This window comes from Ptiloglossa arizonensis, chromosome 8 (assembly GCF_051014685.1).
Source record: "Ptiloglossa arizonensis isolate GNS036 chromosome 8, iyPtiAriz1_principal, whole genome shotgun sequence".
NCBI classification, from domain to species: domain Eukaryota; kingdom Metazoa; phylum Arthropoda; class Insecta; order Hymenoptera; family Colletidae; genus Ptiloglossa; species Ptiloglossa arizonensis.
This window is the reverse complement of record NC_135055.1, coordinates 20,799,539-20,821,873: the sequence shown is the minus strand read 5'-3', so window position 1 is coordinate 20,821,873 and position 22,335 is coordinate 20,799,539. Positions and strand designations below refer to the sequence as shown.

Genomic DNA, 22,335 nt, shown 5'->3' with positions numbered 1-22,335 from the left:
GGCCCAACTTACCGACCGACCGACCGACCGACTGGTAGCTTGCCTACCCGCGTACCTAACCGCCTACTTATCCACCTACTTACGAGACGCGAGAGGTGGTAAATCGGGAACGTCGTTCGCAGGAGAACGTTTCCGAATAAGGTCAGAGTTACGAGAAGGAAAGGTGGGCGCGCGCGGAATCGAGCAGGTAGGTAGCCAACAGAACCAGTACCGAGCGACGCGCAAACACGCGGTACCGTTCGGCCGTATTACCCTGGAATCCATTACCGACGAGACGAAGTCGGTCGATTTCAACCTGGCTACTGTCTTGGACGCGTATCGGCGTGTACCGCGTGTGACTCGTACCTGCGTGTGACCGATAGAGAAAGAAATCTCTTCGTCGCGGAGAGGGCTGGTGTTCGCGCGTCTCGAGAGAGAGAGAGAGAAAAAGAAAGAGAAAGAAAGAGCTATTACGCGCGCGAGAGCTGGTTCTGTCCGCGAGGCGAGGGATTTTAAAGAGAAGAAAGGAAAGGGTAGGTAATGGAACCGAGCGAGTAAAAGGTGAGTAATCGGTGTCTCGATAGGCGCCACCGCTCCGTTCCGAGGCGAGTATCGCAGGAAGAAAATGAGCCTCGATAACCCTCGAAATGCCATTCGAGTTATGCTCGGAGCCGCTTACGTACAGCTTCAACCTTGCTTCTCTTCTTCTCTTCTATCCTTTCTCCTTGACTCCTCTGCATACCCGGGCCAACGAGTAACGAGAAAGCCGCGCGGAGAATTTATTCGACGTTCGTTACTAATCGTCGAACCGTTCCGAAACGTTTCGGGATACCGCGATCGTCGATTCATCGGCTCGGTACCTCGTGTTTCTCGTCTTATCGAAAACGGAAGGAAAGCCTGCGTCATCGGCGATTCGCGCGACGAAGACGAGAACGAACGCGCGTACACGCTCGTCGCCGGATCAAGGCTAACGTGTCTCGAGTTGCGAGAATTGTTCGCGGTCGCGTGCCGTGTCGTCGGGCGTGTGTCGTGAACGACGTCGTCGTCGTCGTCGTCGTTGTCGACGTCGTAGTCCGCGCCAGGATTTTCGTCAACGTCAGAATACGTTACTGGCATACGCTCGTATCTCGTCGGGATAGAGACGCCTCGCATCGTTTTTTCGGTCACGTGTCGGCTCGAGAAACTCGCGCGCCCGCGCGGCGCCGCGAACAGTGCTCGCGTTTGTTTCGCTCGGGCGCGAACGTGCGTTCGGTAGCGATCGTTTCGAATCTGGTTAAACGATCCACGCCGGCGAGAGACATTTCCATTGGATACGAACTACCGGCGAGATTACTCGGGTAAATTGCGTTCGAGTCGTCGGGGGATTCTTCGGGATTCTTCGCGCGGAATGCGCGTTACGTCGATACTCTTTGCGCCGGATGCGAGTTTACTCGTCGCGTTAATTAAGAAAAGAGCGAAACTTGTCGAGGAGAGATACACGAGCGATCGATCGCGATGATTTCTCTCGATTTCCTCGTTACGATGTTCTTGGGGACTCAACGACCTCGATACTCGCGCCGAATGCGAGCTACTCGTCGCGTATCGAAAGAAAAGGGAAAATTTGTCGAAGAGACTCTCGATCGATCGCGATGATTTCTCTCGATTTCCTCGTTACGATATTCTTGAGGACTCGACGACCTCGATACTCGCACCGAATGCGAGCTACTCGTCGAGTAACGAAAGAAAAAGGAATATTCGTCGAGGAGAGGTACACTCTCGATCGATCGCGATGATTTCTCTCGATTTCCTCGTTACGATATTCTTGAGGACTCAACGACCTTGATACTCGCGCCGAATGCGAGCTACTCGTCGCGTAACGAAAGAAAAGGGAAAATTCGTCCAGAACAGATACACTCTCGATCGATCGCGATGATTTCTCTCGATTTCCTCGTTACGATATTCTTAAGCGAGTTATCTTGGCGAAACGCGTTCGATACTTTGACCTGACGAGTTGGATGCTATTCGTCGCGCGACACGCACGATTTTACTGATTGGTACGAAAAAGTGTGAAACTCGAAACGGGGAAAACTCGTTAAGGACAGAAGCGGGTATCGCTCGCAAACGATTTTCTCGATTTCACCCACTCGGTTTCCTCGGTGCGTTACCTTCTATAGTCCGCGCGTGAAATACCGTCACCCTCCTGGAAGGGAGTACGATCGTCCCACGCGCACGGCCTACACGGTGAGCCGGGTGCACGATACGCGTTCGCGTACATTAAACGTGTACCTATAGGAGGGCTGAGAAGGTCCCCCTATCGCTTACGTATGTATGTGGTTACGAAACAGCTGGTTGTCCTGGGCGTTGCGCGTCGCTGGTCTCGTGCGCTCGCACCTATCAGGTGTTTCGATACTCTCGCCTCGGCTCCGTCAGCCGTGGCCTCCTGCTAAGGTCGGGCTAAAATTAGGTTCGTTCGATATTTCGAAGGAAGGGCCGTGAGCAGCCTTCGAGGAAGAACCTCCTTCGCGGAATTCACCCTTTTGATCCGGCGTGCACCGGATAATACCGTACCGTCTGGGAATTACGAATCGTTGGGATGGACGTTCCTCGTATTTCGATACGTCGCGCGTCGAGTAAACGCGAGCTCGATAACCACGATCGATCGATTCATCGATCGATCGTCGACGTCTCCCATCGACCGACTGTGCGCCGCTGTTTGAAAACACGAAACGTTTCGTACCGCTCGAGAGGCTTACCTTTTTCAGATGCTTGTTCACCCATTTGGTAAATGTTTTCTTTTGGATCGCGTCTCGTTCGTCTGGAATCACAAGAAAAAGACAGCGGTTCGTTAGAGGCGTTGATCGCGATCGTGGCGAAGGAGAGAAAAAAAAAACGTCGCCGTTCGATCCGAGACGTCTTTCCCCCGTGTTTGCTCGATTTTCATCGATTTCCGCGTAACGTCGGGGGTTGGGGGGCGGTGTTGAGGGGAGCGGGGTAGGGGCACTAATTAAACCGTCGATTTGCATTTTCACCGACGCACGAACACGATCGCCTACGCGAGGCGAACAGGCATCAGGCAGCAGGCAGTCAAGCGGCCGGATAGACGGACAGGCAGACAGACAGGTAGGTGGTTAGATAGGTAGGTAAGTAGGTAGGTAGGTAGGTAGGCAGATAGGTAGATGGGTGTTGATACGTAGGCAGTCAGGTAGGAAAAGAGCAGCCGATCCAGCAGGCAAACAAGCAAACGTGCGCTAAAACTTCGGCGTGTATACTGGCCGATAGTTGTATTCGTTACCAATGCGTTCTGCCCATTGTATACCCAACCTGTGCCCTGAAACGTACTTGTCCGCGAACAAAGCGACGACATCGACCCTGTTCTTAGTCGCAGTCCGTACACCTTTCGTATATAATCCAATTAAGCAACCTTACAACGTCCATGGAAGGCGTACACGGTAGTACTGTTATGGACTATCGATGTATACATGGATACATATGTACGTACATACATGTACGAAGAAGTATGTATCAGGTTCGACGACACGACTCGATCGCGAAAATTAATCTAGTAGGAGGCGCTCGTTCACCCGAGTGGCAATTAATTACGACCGATTAGTCGATGGTATCTAGTCGGTGGGCTCCCCGGATGAGAAAGAGCCACGTCGTCGATCAACGTAGTCGAAATTAAAACGATCGTACGACGAGAATCGTGAACTTTCGGACCCTCGGGACGACACCGCGTGACCTAGACAAACGATGCACGGAACAGAGGCGCCGACGCCACTGGATCAGAGGGACGAGCCTAATTCGCACCGTTTCGTAACCACGTTCTTACAAAGGATCGTTGTACGGGCTAAAGCTATACACGTGGCCGATAAAACGATCGCTCGCGCGTATTCTTTAATATATGTAAATAAAAAGAAAAGAAATTAAAAAAGGAATGGCGCGCACGATCAATTGGCTAGATCGTACACGTGGGCGTTTAAAAATAAGAGACGCGTTCGTTCTAATCGACGGGACGAGACGTTGGTCCCCTAATCGGCTCGATCGAAGCTCGCGAGCCGTTGAGAGACGTTGAGAAAAAATTCCGACGCGATCGTGAACCACGATTTGGAAGAGTGGCATACCGAAACACAATGGAGATAAATTGGGACAACGAGGACACTCCGGCGCAAATAGGATTTCGGAGCGTATGATAACCGGGGAACGGACGCTACTCGTCCCTGGACAAGAACATGGAACGTGAGGAGGGAAATCACGGATGCGTTTCGTGACAACGAACCAAAGCAGGAAGTTACGTGCCCGAACGAACGAATACAAACCGCAACGCGAACGAACGAACGAGCGAACGAGCGAACGCGCGCGCCCGTACATCTGCCCGTGACTAAACTTTCGCCATACGTTTGTTTGTTTGTTTGTTTTCTTTTTTTTTCTTTTTTTTCCTCGCGGCCCAGGTGTATCCGTGAACGCGAAACACCGCGTCCGTGTACTCGTTGCGCAAGCGAGATGCTATTTACTGCGTGTCTGCGTGTACGAGAAAAAATAAAGAGACCGTCGTCACCGTGACCGAATGCAAAAAGCGATTCTATCGTAATACTGTTCCAAAGCCGAGATCGCGGCGAAGTAGGCGACGAATGAACGAAACGCGACGGCGATATTAGCCACACAAAAGACACTTCAAAACGAGTTAGTGAATGGTTAAAGTAGAAAGAAAAAAAATAAAGAAAAAAAAACTACGTCCAAAGTTTCACAAACGGTTGCGCCGACGAACTACGGACGTCGTAGCCGCAAGAACCGTGCCGAATTCTCTCGTATCGGGCGTTCGAGTCTCTGCGGATGCCGTTAGATCGCGAATCCGCGCGAGTACTATTTCGCCCCGGCTATTTCCGAGGCTACTTCCGCGTAAACATTCGGGTCAAACGGCAAAAGGTAAACGACCTTAAAAAGCTACTTCCGTTCGCGTTGATCTCTCCCGAGCGCCGATACGAACTCCTCCGGTTTTCGCGAGCGGTGAATTCTCTCGGCGTTCCTCTTTCCCTCGGCCTCTTCTCACGAGGCGCGGAAACGTCTCTTCCAGTGCGAGGCTCGCGCGAGAAAGAGGAACACCGCGAGCGTGCGACGGATAAGTGTGTATTCTTCGTACCGGAGTTGTCTCGATTCTCGGACGATAAAGATCGAGGAGTAAGCTGAAGCGAATTCGGTGTAACAAAACTAAGAAAAGAAAACGTGAAAAAGAAAAATAAAATAAGAAAAAAATAAAAACGTAAGGAACGTTCGAGGCGAGTCGGAAGAAAAGTTTCGTGGCAGGAAAAGGAGAGAGGGTCAGGGGCAAGGTGTGTTGGACGTGGTCCAGCATCGGCATGCCAACTCTTCACCTACCGTGCGCCTCGATGAACATCGCCCAGCAACCCCAGAAAGCCTGCGAGCTGCCGGAACGATGTTCCGCGGCCCCGTCGGCCCGCCAATTCTCCCGATGCTCCATCATCCACCACGAAAATCCATTTTCGTTCTGACCTTTGAACTTGGAAAGCGACTCCTCGTATCCGTACTGCCCTTTCTGCTCGCGATCGTGTTCCGCCACTGCATCGGCCGGATCGAAACCGAGCCTCTCCTTGTAATAGGCCTGAGTGGACATCTCGTCGGCCGGTTAACTCGCTCGTTCGTCTCCTTTAGGTTCTCTCGGTACCAACGACAGCCAACAACGACGAGACGACGACGTTCTCGCCATTCATCGGATCCTCTCTTTCTCTCGCGCTGCGCGGGTGCGTCGTTGACTGGTCCTCCTCTCCGTTGATCCCTCCGTATCTCGCGGTTCCTCAGCTGCTGCTGCTGCTCCCTGTCCTCGTTTCGGACCTACGTAGGTTTCGCTACCGCGCACGTGTAACAAGCCGCACTCTCGTTCCTTCGTCCGACACCGAGACCCCGGTTAACTGACGATTCACCGTCGTCGAACGATTTCCGCGGAAGCACTTGTGTATTGTTCTCGAATCGAAATTCACTTACGTAGACTTGTTATCTTAACGGGAAGGTTTACGATATATATATATATATATATATATATATATATATATCTATAATTCGTATGTATATATGTATATATTATGGCACTCGGAGTCAACGGAAGACCCAATTTCGTCCCTTAATTAAACTCGATTTTCCTCCCCAGTCGTTGCTCCCTTTGCGTACTCCTCCTCGACTTTCGTTTCTTTTTGGATCGGATACGTTGACACTGGACACGGTGGTCGCGATGCGCTGTCGAGAGAAGAGAAATAAAGGTCGAACGATTGCGCGCAGACGGACAGATAGGTCGAACGATCGGAAAAGAAGGAACTCGAGGGCGAATCGACGACAACAACGACAACGACGACGACGACGAAGACGACCACGACGACGAAGACGAAGACGACAACACACGGACAATGCGGCGGACAGAGAAGAGTAGTGGAACGGCTAATTTCGTTCCCCCGGTTTGTCCGTTCGTTCGTTTGTTCGGCCGTTCGCCCGCTCCAGACGAACGAACCTTAACGAATCAACGACCGAATTTATCACGGCACGTCGCAGACGTAACCACTCAACGTTTCTCGGCCGAAAGTGAACCACGGTGAGACGCGGTAATCGGTCTTTCGCTGACGCCTAGTTCATCGTTCCCCCGAGTGGAGAGAGTCCAACTATATCCATCCAGACGCGATAAAGAAACTACGACTACCGGGGCAATTTTCGGTTAACCGCTCGCCGAAATTACAACGCGCGAACGATTAAATTACACGATCCCTTTCCACGCACCGAGACGAAACGAGACGAGACGAGACGAGACGAGACGAGACGAGACGAGACGAAACGAAACGGTCTCGACGTAGCATCGAAACGCACCAGCCACGACGGTTACCGATTAACGAATTGACTCCGACTGGCAGGGACAGAGCGGAGCGGTCGAACGATCGAGCCACCGAGCACGCGAGCGAATCAGCGATCGTACCAACGACCGACCGGCTGATCGAGCGAACCAACGAGCGATCTACCAAACTGACGGTCCCCGAGACGCTTGGTGACTGAGACACGGCTGCCACCAGGGAAACCCAAGACCATCGGGATCTCCGCATATGGCAATGGAAGCAACGGGCATGTGGGTGTCGTCTTCTGGATCGGAGCGAAAACCAACAACCGTCGATTGCAACACGCCAAGCGGCAATGGCCCCTCGTCGTCGCTAATCCTATTGGTCTCTCAACGAAGAGTATCCTCGCTGTTTCGTACACCGTTTCTTTTATCCAACAACCGATCCCCTCCCAGCCGGACGTTCGGTACATCTAACGTCGACTCGGTCTCGCCCTTCGAGATTCATGGAAACGGTGGAACACCGGACGCGTGATACCAGTCACGAATCGAACCGTTGTTGTTCCTTCCCTCGACGGTTTCCACTGCGCGCGTCGCGTGGCCCCGCGTTCGGATCGCGGACTCGGCGACCAGACTCGATCGGACTCGACTCGACTCGACTCGACTCGACTCGACTCTGCCCGGTTCTCTCTGGTCCGACGGAATTAGATGCGAATAGAAAATAGAGTAACGCGTGTCACGCGCCACGCGGTGTTAGGCGAACTCCTTCTGACCGTGTCCGTCGCATTGGTTAGAACGACCGTGTAGAAAGTTCGAGAGAAAGTAACCCGCGTTACGCGCGCGGTAACGCGCGGACCGAGTCCGAGTTTGAAATTTTATCGAAAGCTCGAAAATCTCGGGGCACGCCTCCTCCACCTCCTCCTTCTCCTCTTGCTCGTCCTCCTCCTCGGTATTCGCCGAACGAAAAGTTCAAGAGCCACGCGAACCTGGAGAGGGAGAGGATGCATCGCACGGGTGATCCGTGCTCCTTAAGAAGAGAACGATTCATGGGATACGAATGAAACCGGTGACATCACGGCACGTCGAAACCCGACGTGTTTTTTTTCTCCCACCTGCCCACCTGCCCCTCCGACTCCTACGAGGTTTTCGTTCACCGGTGAACGATACGCGTCCTTCTAAAGCGAGACGTTCGTAGAAAGGTAGCGAACGGTCGTTCGCTACCGAACAAGTATCGAATCGGTGCGCACCGAAACGTCGTCTCGCTTTTCAATCGCGATTTTCAGCGATATCCGAACGACGAGAGTCGAGGCTCGTACCGGTCCCGGTGTGCGGAAATCTTTTAACCCCGTTTAACGAACGCGCCGGTACAACGCCCATGGGCGTTCACCGCACGGATCGTATTACCGAAACTACTCTTCGCAAGTGTCCACCAGCCGGTCGTGGCATCGCGTTTCATCACGGTCTCGGTCTTACGTCACGATTATTCACGCCTAGGAATTTCTCGGTAAACTCGCGTCTGCTTCCTCGAGTACGGTGATTGCATTCTTTCGTAGAATTTTTTACTCCTCCCTATCGATGCGTATCGGTAGCGTTTCGATAAGATAGGGATCCCGCTCGGTGAAAATAAAGATCGGGATACCGATTAGGAGAAACAGGTTACCGAAAGTGATTCCCGGCGATACAAAGTTTCAAAGTAGGATCGCCGACGCGTAATCTCGTTTCAAGGAGAATCAGAACTCGTACGGAATTAATCGAACGTTAAACGAAGCTTCGTCGATATCGCGTAATCGATTACGATGAACTTCGACCGTGCGCGAAAACAGTCGAGATACACGATTGAACGGAGGCGACCAGCAACTTTTCAAATTGCTTCGAAATGTTTGTTCCCTTCCGGTGACCAACGCGAAACTTCGTGCCGGCCACCTGCGAACTTTTGGAAGACACGAGTGGGCAAATCGAGAATAGCGCCGAGATATGCGTCCTTTCGTTACTAGAATAGAATAATTATTCCACGCTCGAAAACGAGTCGAGTCAGCGCGGGGTTTCGAACGTTCCCGAGCCAAGTTTCGCGCAAACGATCGAGCGTCGACCAACACCACCACCACCACCGTCGTCGGTGATCCGTTTCTGTTGTCTGAATTTTGCACGGGGTTCGATCGTGGACACCTCGCTGGGGTAAAAGAAAAATGAAGATTTTTCACCACCGGACCGATAGAAGCGCCGTAGAAAAGCGAGTACGACGAAGAAGAAGAAGAAGAAGGAGGAGGAGGAGGAGAAGGAGGAAGCGCGTGTACGCGTATCGGATCGGATCGGCATAACGCGAGCTGCAGAGGGGCCGGCTCGGCGGCATTCTTGCGGCAACGGCGTAGCAGTATAACGGGTCCATAGTCGGCTCTCGAGGGCTCTTGGAAGCCGAGAAGACTCTCTCCGGCGCGGCGGCCGTATAGCTCGGTCAACCTTGAGCAGCACGCGGCAAAGCGCGACTCGCTGTAACGAGGAGCGGTGTAGTTCTTTTCCTCTCCTTCGGTTCCCGTCGAGCCCTCCCACCCGCGCGTTAGCGTTCGTTTCTCCGATTCGTCGGTATCGCGGCTTCTCCAACGGAAACCCCACCTATCTTGACATCTCTCGTAACACCTCGCGCGACTCGAGCCAAAACGGCAACGGCAACTGCAACGACGTTCCAACGACACCGTGGTCGATCCAACCGATCGGTTGTTCGCGGAGCCATCGGTACACGGTTTTCTTCGCGCTTGCACCGTTCTCGGTGTCCCAGTTACGCGCCACTTATGAACGGGCAGGGTCGATTCCTCGCGACCGGACGACCTACAGACTCGACGATCCAACGTGTACGCGATCCGCCTTTTGTTCCTCCCCACGCTCGCTTATCGACAGGAAACGCGTTACTCCAAAGCCGGTGAACGCGTATCGATCACGGATCGACCTTTTCTAGGCGAGACCGCTTCAAGATCGTTTTCGTTTCGCGATGTTTTTGCCCAACTAGCCTCGAACTTGGTACGCGGGCCGAGCCGCGTATACTCTCGAAAAAACCCCGCTACCGACTTCGTATTCGCGGAGACCTCGGGAACGACCTTCGCGGGGAATTCACCGATACGCGGAGAGAGGGAACGCTCGCAGACGCGAATAATCGAACGGTCGATAAATTTTCAACTCGACCTTTGCTCGCGAGAAGTCATCCGGGGACAACGGGGGCTCGTTAAACCGTGCAGTTCGGCTAGCAGAGGCAGCGGGACCTCTCTAAACTCCGTTCCTTTTTCGCGACGCAACTGAAACTGGTTTTCGAGGTTGCAAACGCAACACCGGTGATCCCCGAGTCGCGCGCCAAACGAAACGAAACGTTCGACGTGGACGAACGTGCACCGTGTCTCGACAGGGATGAAACATTCCAGGCACGGTCGTTGACGAATTTCTCGACGTACAGTTGCCACCGCGTCACCGAGATACCAAAACTCTTCGAGTGTAAAGAAGAAAAAAAAAAAACAGAACCCTGGCGCCTCGAGAGGAGGAGGTTTCCCCCCTCCGGTGACGAAGGAGTTCGAGGGCGCACTCGAGGCACTCAAGGGACGGGCACCGACGATAAGGCTTACTTGCACTTTCGCGGGTCTCTGTTAACGCGACAACCAAATACGGCTTTCGGCGCGAACACGCCGGAGGTCGCGGAATAAGAAGGTGGGGGACGATATATACCGACTGTGCGAGGGAAAAGAGAGCGAGAAGTCACCGTACCCGATAACGAGAACAGAACCGGAGCGAGGTGACGAAAATCGTGGAAAATCGAGAGAACGGTGGTGGTGTACACCGATCGATATCACGGAGCAGCGTCGTTTCAATATTTTCCTCGCGATCGATTCACTCGTCGCGAACCGTGTCGAGAATAATGGACGAGCGCGCCCGGGGAATACCGTCTCGAGGAATTAACCCAAATCCCAGAAGCGTCGCGAACGGTCCCTCCCCCAAGGAGATAACGAGAAGAGCGTATCGCGACGAATAATTGGCATTCCGACTCGAACGGGACGGACCTTCGTCCCGACGAGCTCGATCGCGACCGTTCGAAGACAATTTGGCAAGGGAACCGGGCACCGGTTGTCCCAGTTTCGGTGACCACTCGTCGTGCTTCCCCTCGTTTATCGTTTCGCGATTTTCCAGACCTCGGAGACACGCGTCTCGCCGATAACTACCAACGATGGTACCTTCGGGGGGCTTTGATAACGCTCGAAACGTTGAAACGGGTAGCGAGGGTACGTACCGGCTACGACCGATTCGGGCCAGAGAATAGGTCGATCGGACCAAATTAAGAAATTCCACGTACGCGTCGCCCGACCGGGGACACATAAGCAACGCGCGCGCTCGTACGTGATTGTGCGCCGCGCGGCGTGTCTCGCGGAGCCGGTTTGTCATAGAGCTCTACCAGCCTGCAATTATTACGCAATCCCCGTATTCGATGAAAACGACTTTCTTCTTATTCACTCGCCGACTAAAACCCGCCGTCTAACCCTTTGCACGGTGTGCCTCGCCGTGTGCTCGTCAATTACGTAGCCGTTGCTCGTTGTCCTCGTTAGACGACGCGCGTTACGATCTTACGAACGATTTTTCCCGAAAATCGGGAATCTCGAGGATGTATTTTTTCCCCCCACCGTGCTCTCGAAAAACACTGGACGAGTAAACGCGCGCGAAGTACGAAACGAGTCCGTTACCGGAGAAATTCTATGCATCGCTCGCTCGCGAGTCTCGAAACGTAACGAAACGAAAGCGACGCGCGATCGTAATCTTGAATGAATTCGACAATATCGATACACGTATTTGTTATTCGGTAGATCGGTCGCTTAACCGTCTCGACTTGATGCCGTTTCGTGATTACCAACAACGCGCGCGTTAATGGGAGGGGAAGCGAGGCAACGGAGTGGGAACGAGCGAGCGAGTCGGACCGTGTACGCGTACCGGGAACGGGACAAAGACGCGCAGAGAGAGGGAGCGAGAAAGACAGGCACGGTTCGGGTCGGAGACAGAGGTAGAATAGCAGGCAGGGAGGTGCCACGGAACGAAGCGTGACTCACGAATGCCTCGTGTTTTGCTCGCGGAGCCACGGGGTTTGGCGATATTTTTCACCGAATATCCATTCGGACCGAGACAGTGCACGAACGTATCTCTCATTCGACGTGCACCGATCGCCACGAGAGATACTCTCGTCGCGCACGTGTCAAAGCCAACGAACACCCGCGAGTTCCTTCGGGTTTCCGTTTCGCTCGCACAATTCACGGACTCGGCAGACTTCGTCGAACGGGAGCGGAGGAACGTTATCTTCGCTGACCGTGTGTATCGGTTGCCTGCTCCGTCCGTCACTCGGTAATAATACACGCGCTTTTACCGTGACTCGTTCGCCAGGAATTACGACCGCGATAACAACGAGAACAATCGTACCGCGGACACTGACGACACGATCGAACCGACACGACTGACAGACAGACGAACGAACGAACGAACGAACGAACGACCGAAACGATCGACCGTCCCCGACCCACCGACCGTCCGCTCGAACTCGAGACGTGGCACTGGAATTCCGTGGCGGAGAGCGTACCGCACGACACAACGTTGACGAAGTCGACGCGCGTATCCGGAACCCCGCCGTAACACGGCCAGGTAGCTGTAGGCCGCGCGCGACGAGGACGGACAGAGACTCCGGGACGAGAGAGGAACGCGCACGGAGAAACGCTCGAACGGAAAAAGACGGAAAGGTGGACCGAGAAGGATGAATGGGCCGAGGAAAGAGGAGCAACGCGCCGAGGATAAGGAACGACGCGGTAGACGGAGGGGGGACAGAGAGGAGCCACAGGGAACCACGCGAGAGGAGGAATGGCAACGAGACGCGTGAAGGGATAGAAAGAACGGGGAGGGAGGGAGGGAGGGATGGAGGGAGATAGGGAAGAAGGGAGGACGGACGGACGGACGGACGGGCGGGAGTGGAGAATAAAGAGGAGAGAGAGGAAGGGAAGAGAAGGAGAGCGAGCGTGCGGCTTGCGAGTTGGAGAAGACGCGATTTGCCGCTCCGTCGTGTAGAGCACGTCGCCTCGACACAGACTGCGCCGGCCTGGACAACTGCCGCCCACCCAAGCTGCCTCTACCTCGGGCCTCGAGGTTCCAGAACCTACTCCTCCGCGCCGTGCCCCGCCATTGCAGCTCGTTCATCCTTCACTTTCTCCGTTCGCCAGACAGAGAAATCGACACACCGCGACTCGGGGTGAAACCGAGAGGAGATAGAGAAAGACAAAGAGAGAGAGCTAGGGAACGGTGGGGAGGGGCCCAAGGGACAGCTCTACGGTAGACGGAGAGCCAACAGGGCTTTGGTCTTTTTGACGGAGCTCCGCGTAGAATAGCTGCCGTTACAAACAGGTTCGTAGGGCAGGTCACGTAACGACAGGGGCGCGCCGTGAAAATACCGCCAACTGCGAATTATCGGCTCGTCCGTACCGTAACCGACGCGAACTTGTTTTCGTTCTATCCTACCCCCGAACGCGATCGTTCGCTCGACGTTGTCCGTTTCTTTTTACCGTTTCACCGTGAATTCCGATTCGCGCCGGTTCCGAGAATACATCCGGGCATTCGGTAAGTAATGTCGTTTCTTATCTCGCCCGCATAAACAAACCTACCTTGTTTATATCGTAGCCGCGAATTCTCTAGCGCCGAGCTACCTACCTCCCTGGACCCGACACGGTACACTTTTCGTCGATACGTACCGCTCGAATTCCTCGCGTGCTGCGTTCTGTTCCACCCAGGTGGATAATCGTTCGAACGAGACACGGTGGATGCACGAACGCCGCCCGCCGAAACTTACGCGGAACAAACGATATTACTCGCGAAACGAGCCGCTAGAATCGAGCCGGTGCGTACCGCGCGGCACGAGCTCTCGAAGCGTGAGAATTCTTGCTATCTGGCAGCCAGCCAAATGTACCTCATTTTTTCTTCGTCGATCATTCCTAACGTCGCCGATATTCTACCTCTTGTTTATGTACGCACTGAAACCCGCGGGCCGAACCCAAGCCACGCCGTAACAGATGTAGACACTTAATATGTGACTTTCCTTTAGACCGCTAATCCAACTCGCGGCCACGAATGTGGAAATGTTTATCTTATCGTGATAAACGATAACGGACGCGTCGTATAAACTTAGCGACTTATCTCCGGCTTGATAGTACGTTCGATGGAAATCAAGACTCGTGAGTGCATCGTCGATCGTATCGAAGATAGGTGTTTCTCACAGACTGTCGCCCCTCGATTGGTTCCGTTCTTTCTTTCCGTTGCGCGTTAACCACTGAACGTTACCGTTTCGGACCAAGTCCGTGCTACCGATGCCAACAACTTGCGAGGTTTCTCCGTTGACGTCTATCTAGACCAGGGGTGGAGAACCTCTTCGCATCGGAAAGACCGCGTGTCGCTTTACGAACTTCTCCTAAGACCGCGCGTTTCGATTTTCCCGGAATTGATTCGAAACTTTTTAATTTCTAAACGAAATATATACGTTATTCGTCTATAAATGTACACACTGTCGTCTCGTAACGATAGAAAAATCGTCTCCGGTAACTGCGTACGCTACACCAATTCTTAAACGAAATATATTTCATTATCGATCAAATTTGTTCCAGTTGAATATCCGCATCGTCTCGTGACGATAGAAGAATCATCTCCGTTGACTGTATATGCGTAAAATCGATTCTACCGACCCGTGGTGTTCATCGCGCAAAGACAACGTAAAAATTGGAGCCAGGTTCTCGCTCGACGAACGTCACGGCCCGTAAAAAATGGAGTTGGAACGGACACCTGGACTTCTTGGCACCCGATACAAGTGGATACCGTTAGCATCCCTATCAGTAGGTCAAGCTGATCGTGTCGTTTAATCCGGTCCGGAACGTGGTGCGTCGACGCACGAAAATTTGCACAATTTCATCGTAATCCTTTCGAGATACGAAACGATTACCAAAGGCTTGTAAAACCACCGACCCTCGTAGGTCTCGTCGTTCTACCGCGACTGGGACCAGTGACGTCTCGTGTGTAACTAAAAAGAAGGTGCCATCAAAGCCGTGAAGATCCTTAAGGTTCCATCGACGCGACACGTGGATTTTGTATGCACGAGGAAGGCTTTGAAAACATCAACGGCCGGTAATCAGCTCGGTTTATACAAGCGTTTGACCGTCGATTGCAACCGTCGCTCGCGCCGAAAAGGATAATTCCCACTATCTAACGCTATTTAGTAACGTCTATTACATATTCGATGAGCTCGGAGCAAGCAGCGGTTCACCGTTCCAGGCTCATGACCTGAATCTCATCCGGCAACATTTTTTTTTTCTTTCCCTCTGTTACTTTTATTTTTTTTCTCCGGTGCCCCGTTGGCAAGTTCGAGCGCATTCCTAACTGTACCTCGATCGAATCGAAGATCGGCACACGAAATATATATATAAAAACGGTGGGATCCACCATAAAAATTTAGTCGGACGGTAAACGCCGAAAGTTCGAGTCCTCCCGGTCCAGTGATCGGAAACGTAACCGCGAGCAATGTCGGTCCGTGTAACGCTTCGTACGACCCCGAGCTACGCATATCCTCAACGAAGAAATAGCCTCGCGATAAGGGTAATTTCCCAAGGAGGTGAGTCAGACTACCGGTGGTACACTTTCCGTACACGAACCAATTAGCCCCGTAAAGTTGATCAAGCATTCCCTTGCGTCGTACTTTGAAAGTCAATTACGCGCCACGCGAGATCGCGCTACACATTGTGCAAGATTTTCGCGGGGAACGCACGTTATACCGTAAATAAAACGGGCTAGTCAGGTACATTCAGGTATCCCGGGACATCTAGCGAGCGGCTCGCGAAACCTCGCTTAAACCAAAGAAAAGCAGGGATCATAGCGAACACCAGCAACCGCCGCGCGAGCGCCGCGTGCATCTACGCAACATAGAGCCCTGTACTCTCCTGTGACTATACAGTTCTACCCCGTGTTTCGCGTTAGAAACAATTTAACCGACGATAAATGTATCGTTTGACCGTGTTTCGATCGGGGATCACGGTTCGCGACCGAGACGACCCGATTTTCAAAAATGTATAAATATCTCGGACGCTTCGAGGAATCGATTCCGAGCCGTTTGTAATTGTTATTCATTGCTATTTGTTATTCAGCTTGATCTCGACTATTATTCACTCGTACTTGACCCCGTAATAATACACGACGTTAGATTTCAAAGAGCACGCATTGGTTGCATAAGATTTATTTTCGTGCTGACAAAGGACACATATTTCTCAACGTAGATTAGAACTTAAATGGCTCGTCATCGCGACAGTAGAAAACAACGAAGCCGAGTGTCTTGCGCGAGATGTCCCCAGACAAATAGAATACGAGATAGATTGCTAAACGCTTGGAGATACGAGAAGACGTGAAAAAAAAAAGAAACTATTAAATCGTTATCGGCTCTGTATCTGGCGAACGAATACATTCAATTTTTTTTTTGTCTATTTTCAAGATCGTCTCAAGGTTGTTTCGCGTTCTTTAACGATAAACCTATTCGTCCTATCTTATCCAACTTTTCCCACAATCGATCGTGACGTCATCGAATCCGATATCTACAAACGCGACGAGTACGCGCAAGGGAGGAAATAAACAATGAAAAAAAAAAGAAAAAGAAAAAAAAACAGAGAAAACAAAGAGAGAGGAAGATGTTCTCGAGGCTGGGGCATCGAACCGTGACCCGAGCACCTGTTGCCGCCTCCACGCTCCTAGATTAATGCGAGCCGACCTAACCTGCCGCCTCCGCTCCCTACTCGTCCACCGCGTAGGCATAGTGAACCAGTGTAACCTCTCTTACGAAGATTCCATGGACCGTGACCGTTGAAAAGCTCGGCCGTGAGTTCATCGACGCGACGACGCGGTTGAATCGGTCCGCGTTACTCGGTTGTCTGCCTCTTTGATCGAGAGCGACACAAGTGTCTTCATTCATCGCGCCGCATTTCCGGGCGCGTCGCGATTCCCCCGCGTTCGCGGAAAGACTATAAATTTAACCGGCCAGATCGCGCGCGACCGTCTCTCCAACGGATAGGCAAGCCGATTAGAGTACCGGTTACTAGAGCATTCGCGATAGCGCGCGGATAGCTCGCTATAATTAGAAACAATTATGCTCGCGTGCCCCGAGACGCGCGATGCTTCCATCGGTGCATTTGTTACGAGAGCGCGCGTTACGTCGATCGAGCCATTTTAATGACTCGACTTGAAAATGGCGCGGAACCGACCGCGCGCCTCCTTTGTGAGCGCGAATCAGAGCCTGTAATTTCACAAATCGGATGTGTCCTACATGCATCGGTTTGCATGCGCGCGCGCGCGCGTGTCCCATTGGTCTTCGAAAAATGTACACCGTATCGCGAAACGAGACGTCCGTCGCCGGTTTCGAAGCTCGACCAAATGGGAATTCGTCTAACGATCAAAGCGATTCGTAACGGACACGCGCACGCGCACTCGAAAAAATTCTCACGGTAAGATGAGATCGGCAACTGCAATCCGATATTTATCGTACGGTTTCGAGTATCTATTCCTGGTCAGCAGCCCTCGACGAAGGTCGGCGAACGATACCCCTCGGGCGAATTTACAATTAATGTCCACGAGTTCCACGCACACGTACACACGCGAATAATTTTCCAACAGAGCCCACGGACTTTTCTTCGACGACGCGAACGCTCGATACGTGGCACGGGCGTACTTCGCCACTGCCGTAGTTTGAACTTCTCACGAAACCCCTGTGTGAATCGATCCGGTCGATAAGGGGAATTCGAAAGAGAATCGACGGGGAACTAAATGACCGTGGAGGTTAGGGAGGGAGGGCGGCGAAAAATTTCCTCGATTACGGGCATCATTATCGATTCGTTCGCGTCACAAGTTATAGGACTCCTCGACTAATACCCGGCTACCGGAATAAAAAATAGGAATGAACGATTGATCCCCGCCAATGTCATTACCATTAATTTACAACTCATTATACATTCTGGTCGATTACGTGTGCGCCGTCAATTATCGCAAGATTCGAGTATCGTGGTAGGAGCACTGTAAACGTCGCCACTGTCGATTGCAATTTAGCGCACACCACTCGTGCGTGTAATGATACCCATTTTGCAATTGTTCGTGGAACGCGCAACACGTGATATTTCGTATTTCAAAACGTTCGACGGGATTCTGTACGGGAGAACAAGCGCCTCGTAATAGTTGTAAATCACGCGTAGGAACGAAAACGAAAGGCGGAAGACGGGTAAACCGGCGGTAAAGAATTCGTGTACGTAACCGGCTTACGAAAACGGAAACTTAAATGCGACAATTGACAGCTACTTACCGGCAATCCGTAAGACGGCTCTGTCAGCGGGATCGAGCTGCAGGATACTCAATGGTTTGTCCTTTACCCATTCCTTCAGACTTCCGTCCAGCTCGAACTCCATTATCTGATACGTTGTTGGCTGCAACTTCTTTTTTCATTTACACCATATTCGTGCAACTCCTCTCCTCGCTCAGCACTGTTTCACAACCACTAGGCAATTTCACAACCGCGACACAGAGCCAGAGCGTTACGTCTTCTTCGTTCGATATCGTACGCGAACGGCGAATGTTGCACCGAGAACTAGCTCGGTCGTAGTTATCGACAGCGGGCAGCTGGCAACTTTGCACGTGCTATTGGACACGACATCCTCACTACCGGTACCTTCTTCCGTCAATACGAACGTTCCCTAACGAACGTTTCTTCCTTCGAAATGTGTTCTTCAGTTCCAGTATAATTTAGTCGAGCGGGAAGCACGTGGAAATCGAATTTACCGTGCCGCGCGTTTATTTACTATACGACGCCGGCCGTATATGATACGGTAGCGTACCGTTGCGTAGAAGTACACGAACTGCACGCCGTAACGAACGGAAGGAAGAGAGGTGGGAAGGAGGCGACGAACAGGGAAAGCGTACGATGTCTGCGGCGTTCTTTTGACGACGGATAGCAATTACTTAACGATGGGGAGCGATACGATAGCGGGCAGTTGGTAGCAACGCAACTAACGTGCTTCCTGCACGCCGATAATGAGCAATGCTTCGTATCTTCGTCGTGAGCGGCGCTTAGGTCAGGTTAGACACTTGGCTGGAAACTTGGTTAGGTCAGGCTCGACCTCAGCAGTCAAAGTGGCCTCGAATTCCCGTCGTTGCTGTTCGTTTCCAAGACCTTTGTCACGATCCTGAGACTCTCCGGCGTTTCACTTGTCGAAATACCTCAGTCTAGTTCTTCCACCGCCCTCGCTGACGTCTATACCGCTGTTCCCTTCCGGAAACATTCTACGCATATAAATGAGACGATATTATTATTTGTAACGTACGCGTGCTCTTCAAAAGCGATTTATTCCAAGTTGCGAACGCGTACTTCGCACGCCAACTTAATTTTCTGTGCATTGTTCGATCGTGTAAGGAAATTGCTGTACTTATTAAACACATGTAATAATTAGTTTATCGATTAGAGATAATTGAAGAGCGAATTCACAGTTTAGATCGGTAATTGCACGAACGAGACACTGATCGTGGCTGTTGGAACTCGTAACAATGATCTTAATTTCAGTTTTAAAAATGTGTCGACGTTCTTGTCCACCTCGGCACCTCTGACCGGTACTCCGCCCATTTAGTAATTCGATAGCGAGGGTGCAAAGATGCCAAGTTTCCGTTTGGTCGAAGTTAGAGACTTAGCAACTCTGTATTCCCAATTTCTGTACTCGTTACCGAGCACAGGTTGCGGTAGACATTTTTGGGGTTTGTACAGGGCCAGCAAACACTGATTCAACCCAATGAACCGTTACATAGCCCCGAAGAAACCGTCAAGTGTGCCGCGTTTGTTACTATAGTTTTATTGCAAGGGTAGTCTATTGTTCGCAGAGAAAATGCCCAATATGATAAACAGGTGTTCTAAGAACTAATTTTCCTCGCAAACGTTTGGGATAAATACATTACTTCTTTATGAAATGGTAAAAAATTATTTGTGCCACATTATTCATTTTGTATCCGACTCAATTACAAATTGCTCAAGAATGATTGATTTTTTTAACGTAACATGCGCTTTGCGTGCTTGCAAACACGTAAGAAAAAGGGAGTGAACGAATTGCGTTAATATTTTAGTAATTGCATTATGACTCACAGCCGTGGGAGAGAGCGATTTTCCGCCGATTCACGCTTGCTACGAATATTTGATGATAAAATTTCGAAACGTTTGATTTCTCTGATATTGATCGTTACTGAAATATTGACCTTATTTATCGTCGCAATATTTATTCGCGTTGAATGCAGACGTCTGCGGTTAAAACGATACATCAAGGAAAATCTGATACAAAGAAGCGGAAACGGATGTGGTAACAACATATCAAGTCGAATTGATTCTCGAGCTGCATTAAAAAATTAAAACATGCGTAAATTCTTCGTCGCATAGATCATCGTTCTACTTTCAAACGGAGCTACTTGCTTACTGATACGAGTGGTTAAAATATGCGATGCTTGAAAGCCTTGAAATTGGAATATCTTAGAACAATCATCTTGTCGTTGCTTGAAATGTAACAATCCTTCTTTGTTCGTTGTATTCAAAAATTCATACAAGCTGAAACACACTGGAAAGCCAAATTTCCCATTGTTTCGCCTATTTATTTTCACACTACGGAGAAGCAAAAACAGGAACATCCGTTCTATATTCGCGGCTCAAAAGGCTCGAGTTCACGCGCACGCGACCACGCAAAGTAATTTTTCTCTCCCCCTTTCTCTCTTTATCCTTTCAGTCAAATTTAGAGCGTTATCCAAACGTAAGATTACAAAAAGTACATGCAGACATCCTCCCGCTGAACAACCAAACAGTGAGAAACATACCGGATTCAGGGTTTGATTACTCGTCGAGACAAAGGGTATAACCTGATTGTCTGGAAGTTTAACCTAACCTAATAGCTATTACATTCTATATTATGAAGGAAACATTAATTCTTCGAGTTTGCGCGTTATTATGACCTGCGCGATACCCTTGAATAGGGTTATCTTAAAAATCCTATGCTTTAATTACTACAGAGGTAGAGGCAATGTGCGATATGTACTAAGAATCAGCGACATCTGCGGAAGACATAGGCGCAACTGACTAAATCAAGATAACCGTCTCACCGAAAATAATGAAATGTAGCTACGGTTCGTTCACATGTATCGTCTCAAATCTTGACCCAAACAACAAGTTCGATGTAATACGATATGGACGAGACGATATTCTACTCCCCTTAGATCCATGTATAGTATTGATGGAATAAAGTCATTAAAAGCCTCAGAAAGGTAACAAATCGAAAGAATAGGAAGGATGTGCATTACCGTTCGATCATCTGTCGAGCCGATGCGAAACCAGGAAAAATCAATGTTCACCGGTATTCTCCTTGGATTTCTTCGTCAGCAACGTGGCAACCCAATCCGAAGAATATCCTTTCGCGATTTCTGATACGCCTTCCAACAGAAAACACTACGTACTCGCGCGCAGAGACATCGCATTATCACTTATCATAGCGATTTTCACGTTACAAATACGACCCGGTTCGGTCTGACGACGCGCCTAGCAGACGACATTTTGCTTTTGACGAACGCATCCGAAATCCGTCGAGAGTCCCCGAACTTTGGCGACTCGACTGAATCTCCGGCAGCTGGCTTGTATCGCAACGCCACTCTGTGGCCACTCTACCGCCCTACGTGACGCATGTTCCATGGAACCATTTGTCATGCTTCAATTACGAATTATCTACCTAATCTTTTCTCTCTTTCGCTTTACTTTTATTTGAAATTAATCTTCCATTTACAAGCAACTTGTGTTTTCGTTGCAAGGTACGTTTGTATCATCATTATACAGTATTTTTTTTAGTAAATAAATGATATAAAAAATAAACGAAAGAAGGTAAAATTGTATTATTTTCTAAGCAAGGAATTCCAAAGGGATTTAGAACCCGTGCTGAAATTCTGTTTTAAATACATGTAACATTATGCTATTAATTTCGAAGAAAGAAAATAATACAATTAGGAGTACATAATAGAGTAAAATTAGGAAAATGGAGCAATACAAGAAGAAAGAAATGGAAGGAAACAATGACAAACATACATTTTGGTATAAAATGTTGGGATCAGTGCTGTACAGTAATCTGTTGAGCACTGAACCATTTTGACAGGTTAATACTAAAATCCCCATCTATTATTATTGTGTTTAGAATTGTTATTGATCGCTATAAAAGGCTTAAAGCTAAAACACGTCTTTTGCATATAAATGTACGGAACGCGTCTGACATCATACCTATAACGGGTGACATCAATTTTTCGCCGCGAGGTGGTTACATTTGTCGCTACTGCCATCGGCCATTCATAGTAGCGAATGGTAGCCTTCGCAGCCACTTGCCTCATTTGATGTCACAGCTAAATAAAGTAACTGACACGGTCGGTAAATAACAGGAGGATGGTGTTTCGAGTAGCACCTATTCCATAATTAGATGCTT

At 50.4% G+C, this 22,335-nt stretch overlaps 2 protein-coding genes and 1 long non-coding RNA gene across 32 annotated transcripts in view; all 3 read right to left on the bottom strand.

Moving 5' to 3' along the window:
* Positions 1-21,409, bottom strand: part of Shot (dystonin-like protein short stop) — an 80,288-nt gene extending 58,879 nt beyond the window's left edge. For 13 of the 29 annotated variants that reach the window (XM_076317508.1, XM_076317514.1, XM_076317529.1 and 10 more), the window contains exons 1-2: positions 5,467-5,988; positions 2,712-2,773 (exon numbers count right to left, since the gene is read on the bottom strand). In XM_076317508.1, coding sequence (XP_076173623.1) covers positions 2,712-2,773; positions 5,467-5,587 — 183 coding nt within the window. In that variant the 5' untranslated portion in view covers positions 5,588-5,988. Of the gene's footprint in view, positions 1-2,711; positions 2,774-5,466; positions 5,991-18,158; positions 19,133-21,175 lie in introns of those variants that run through there. The other 16 variants (XR_012992886.1, XM_076317534.1, XM_076317533.1 and 13 more) reach the window with 9 other exon arrangements.
* Positions 5,949-17,292, bottom strand: LOC143149826 (uncharacterized). Its single transcript, XR_012992889.1, has 2 exons — positions 16,586-17,292; positions 5,949-5,968 (listed from the first exon to the last, which is right to left on the bottom strand). It is a non-coding gene; the product is annotated as an uncharacterized LOC143149826 (long non-coding RNA).
* On the bottom strand, positions 6,004-9,678 carry LOC143149824 (uncharacterized). 2 transcript variants are annotated; one of them, XM_076317543.1, is made up of 2 exons: positions 9,395-9,678; positions 6,004-6,204 (listed from the first exon to the last, which is right to left on the bottom strand). In XM_076317543.1, exons 1-2 carry the CDS (start codon positions 9,510-9,512, stop codon positions 6,092-6,094), a joined length of 231 nt encoding a protein of 76 aa, XP_076173658.1. In that variant the 5' UTR covers positions 9,513-9,678; the 3' UTR covers positions 6,004-6,091. The 2 variants fall into 2 exon arrangements, with proteins under 2 accessions (XP_076173658.1, XP_076173657.1); XM_076317542.1 differs by lacking the exon at positions 9,395-9,678 and adding an exon at positions 6,823-8,933.
* Positions 21,410-22,335: the final 926 nt, after the last annotated feature.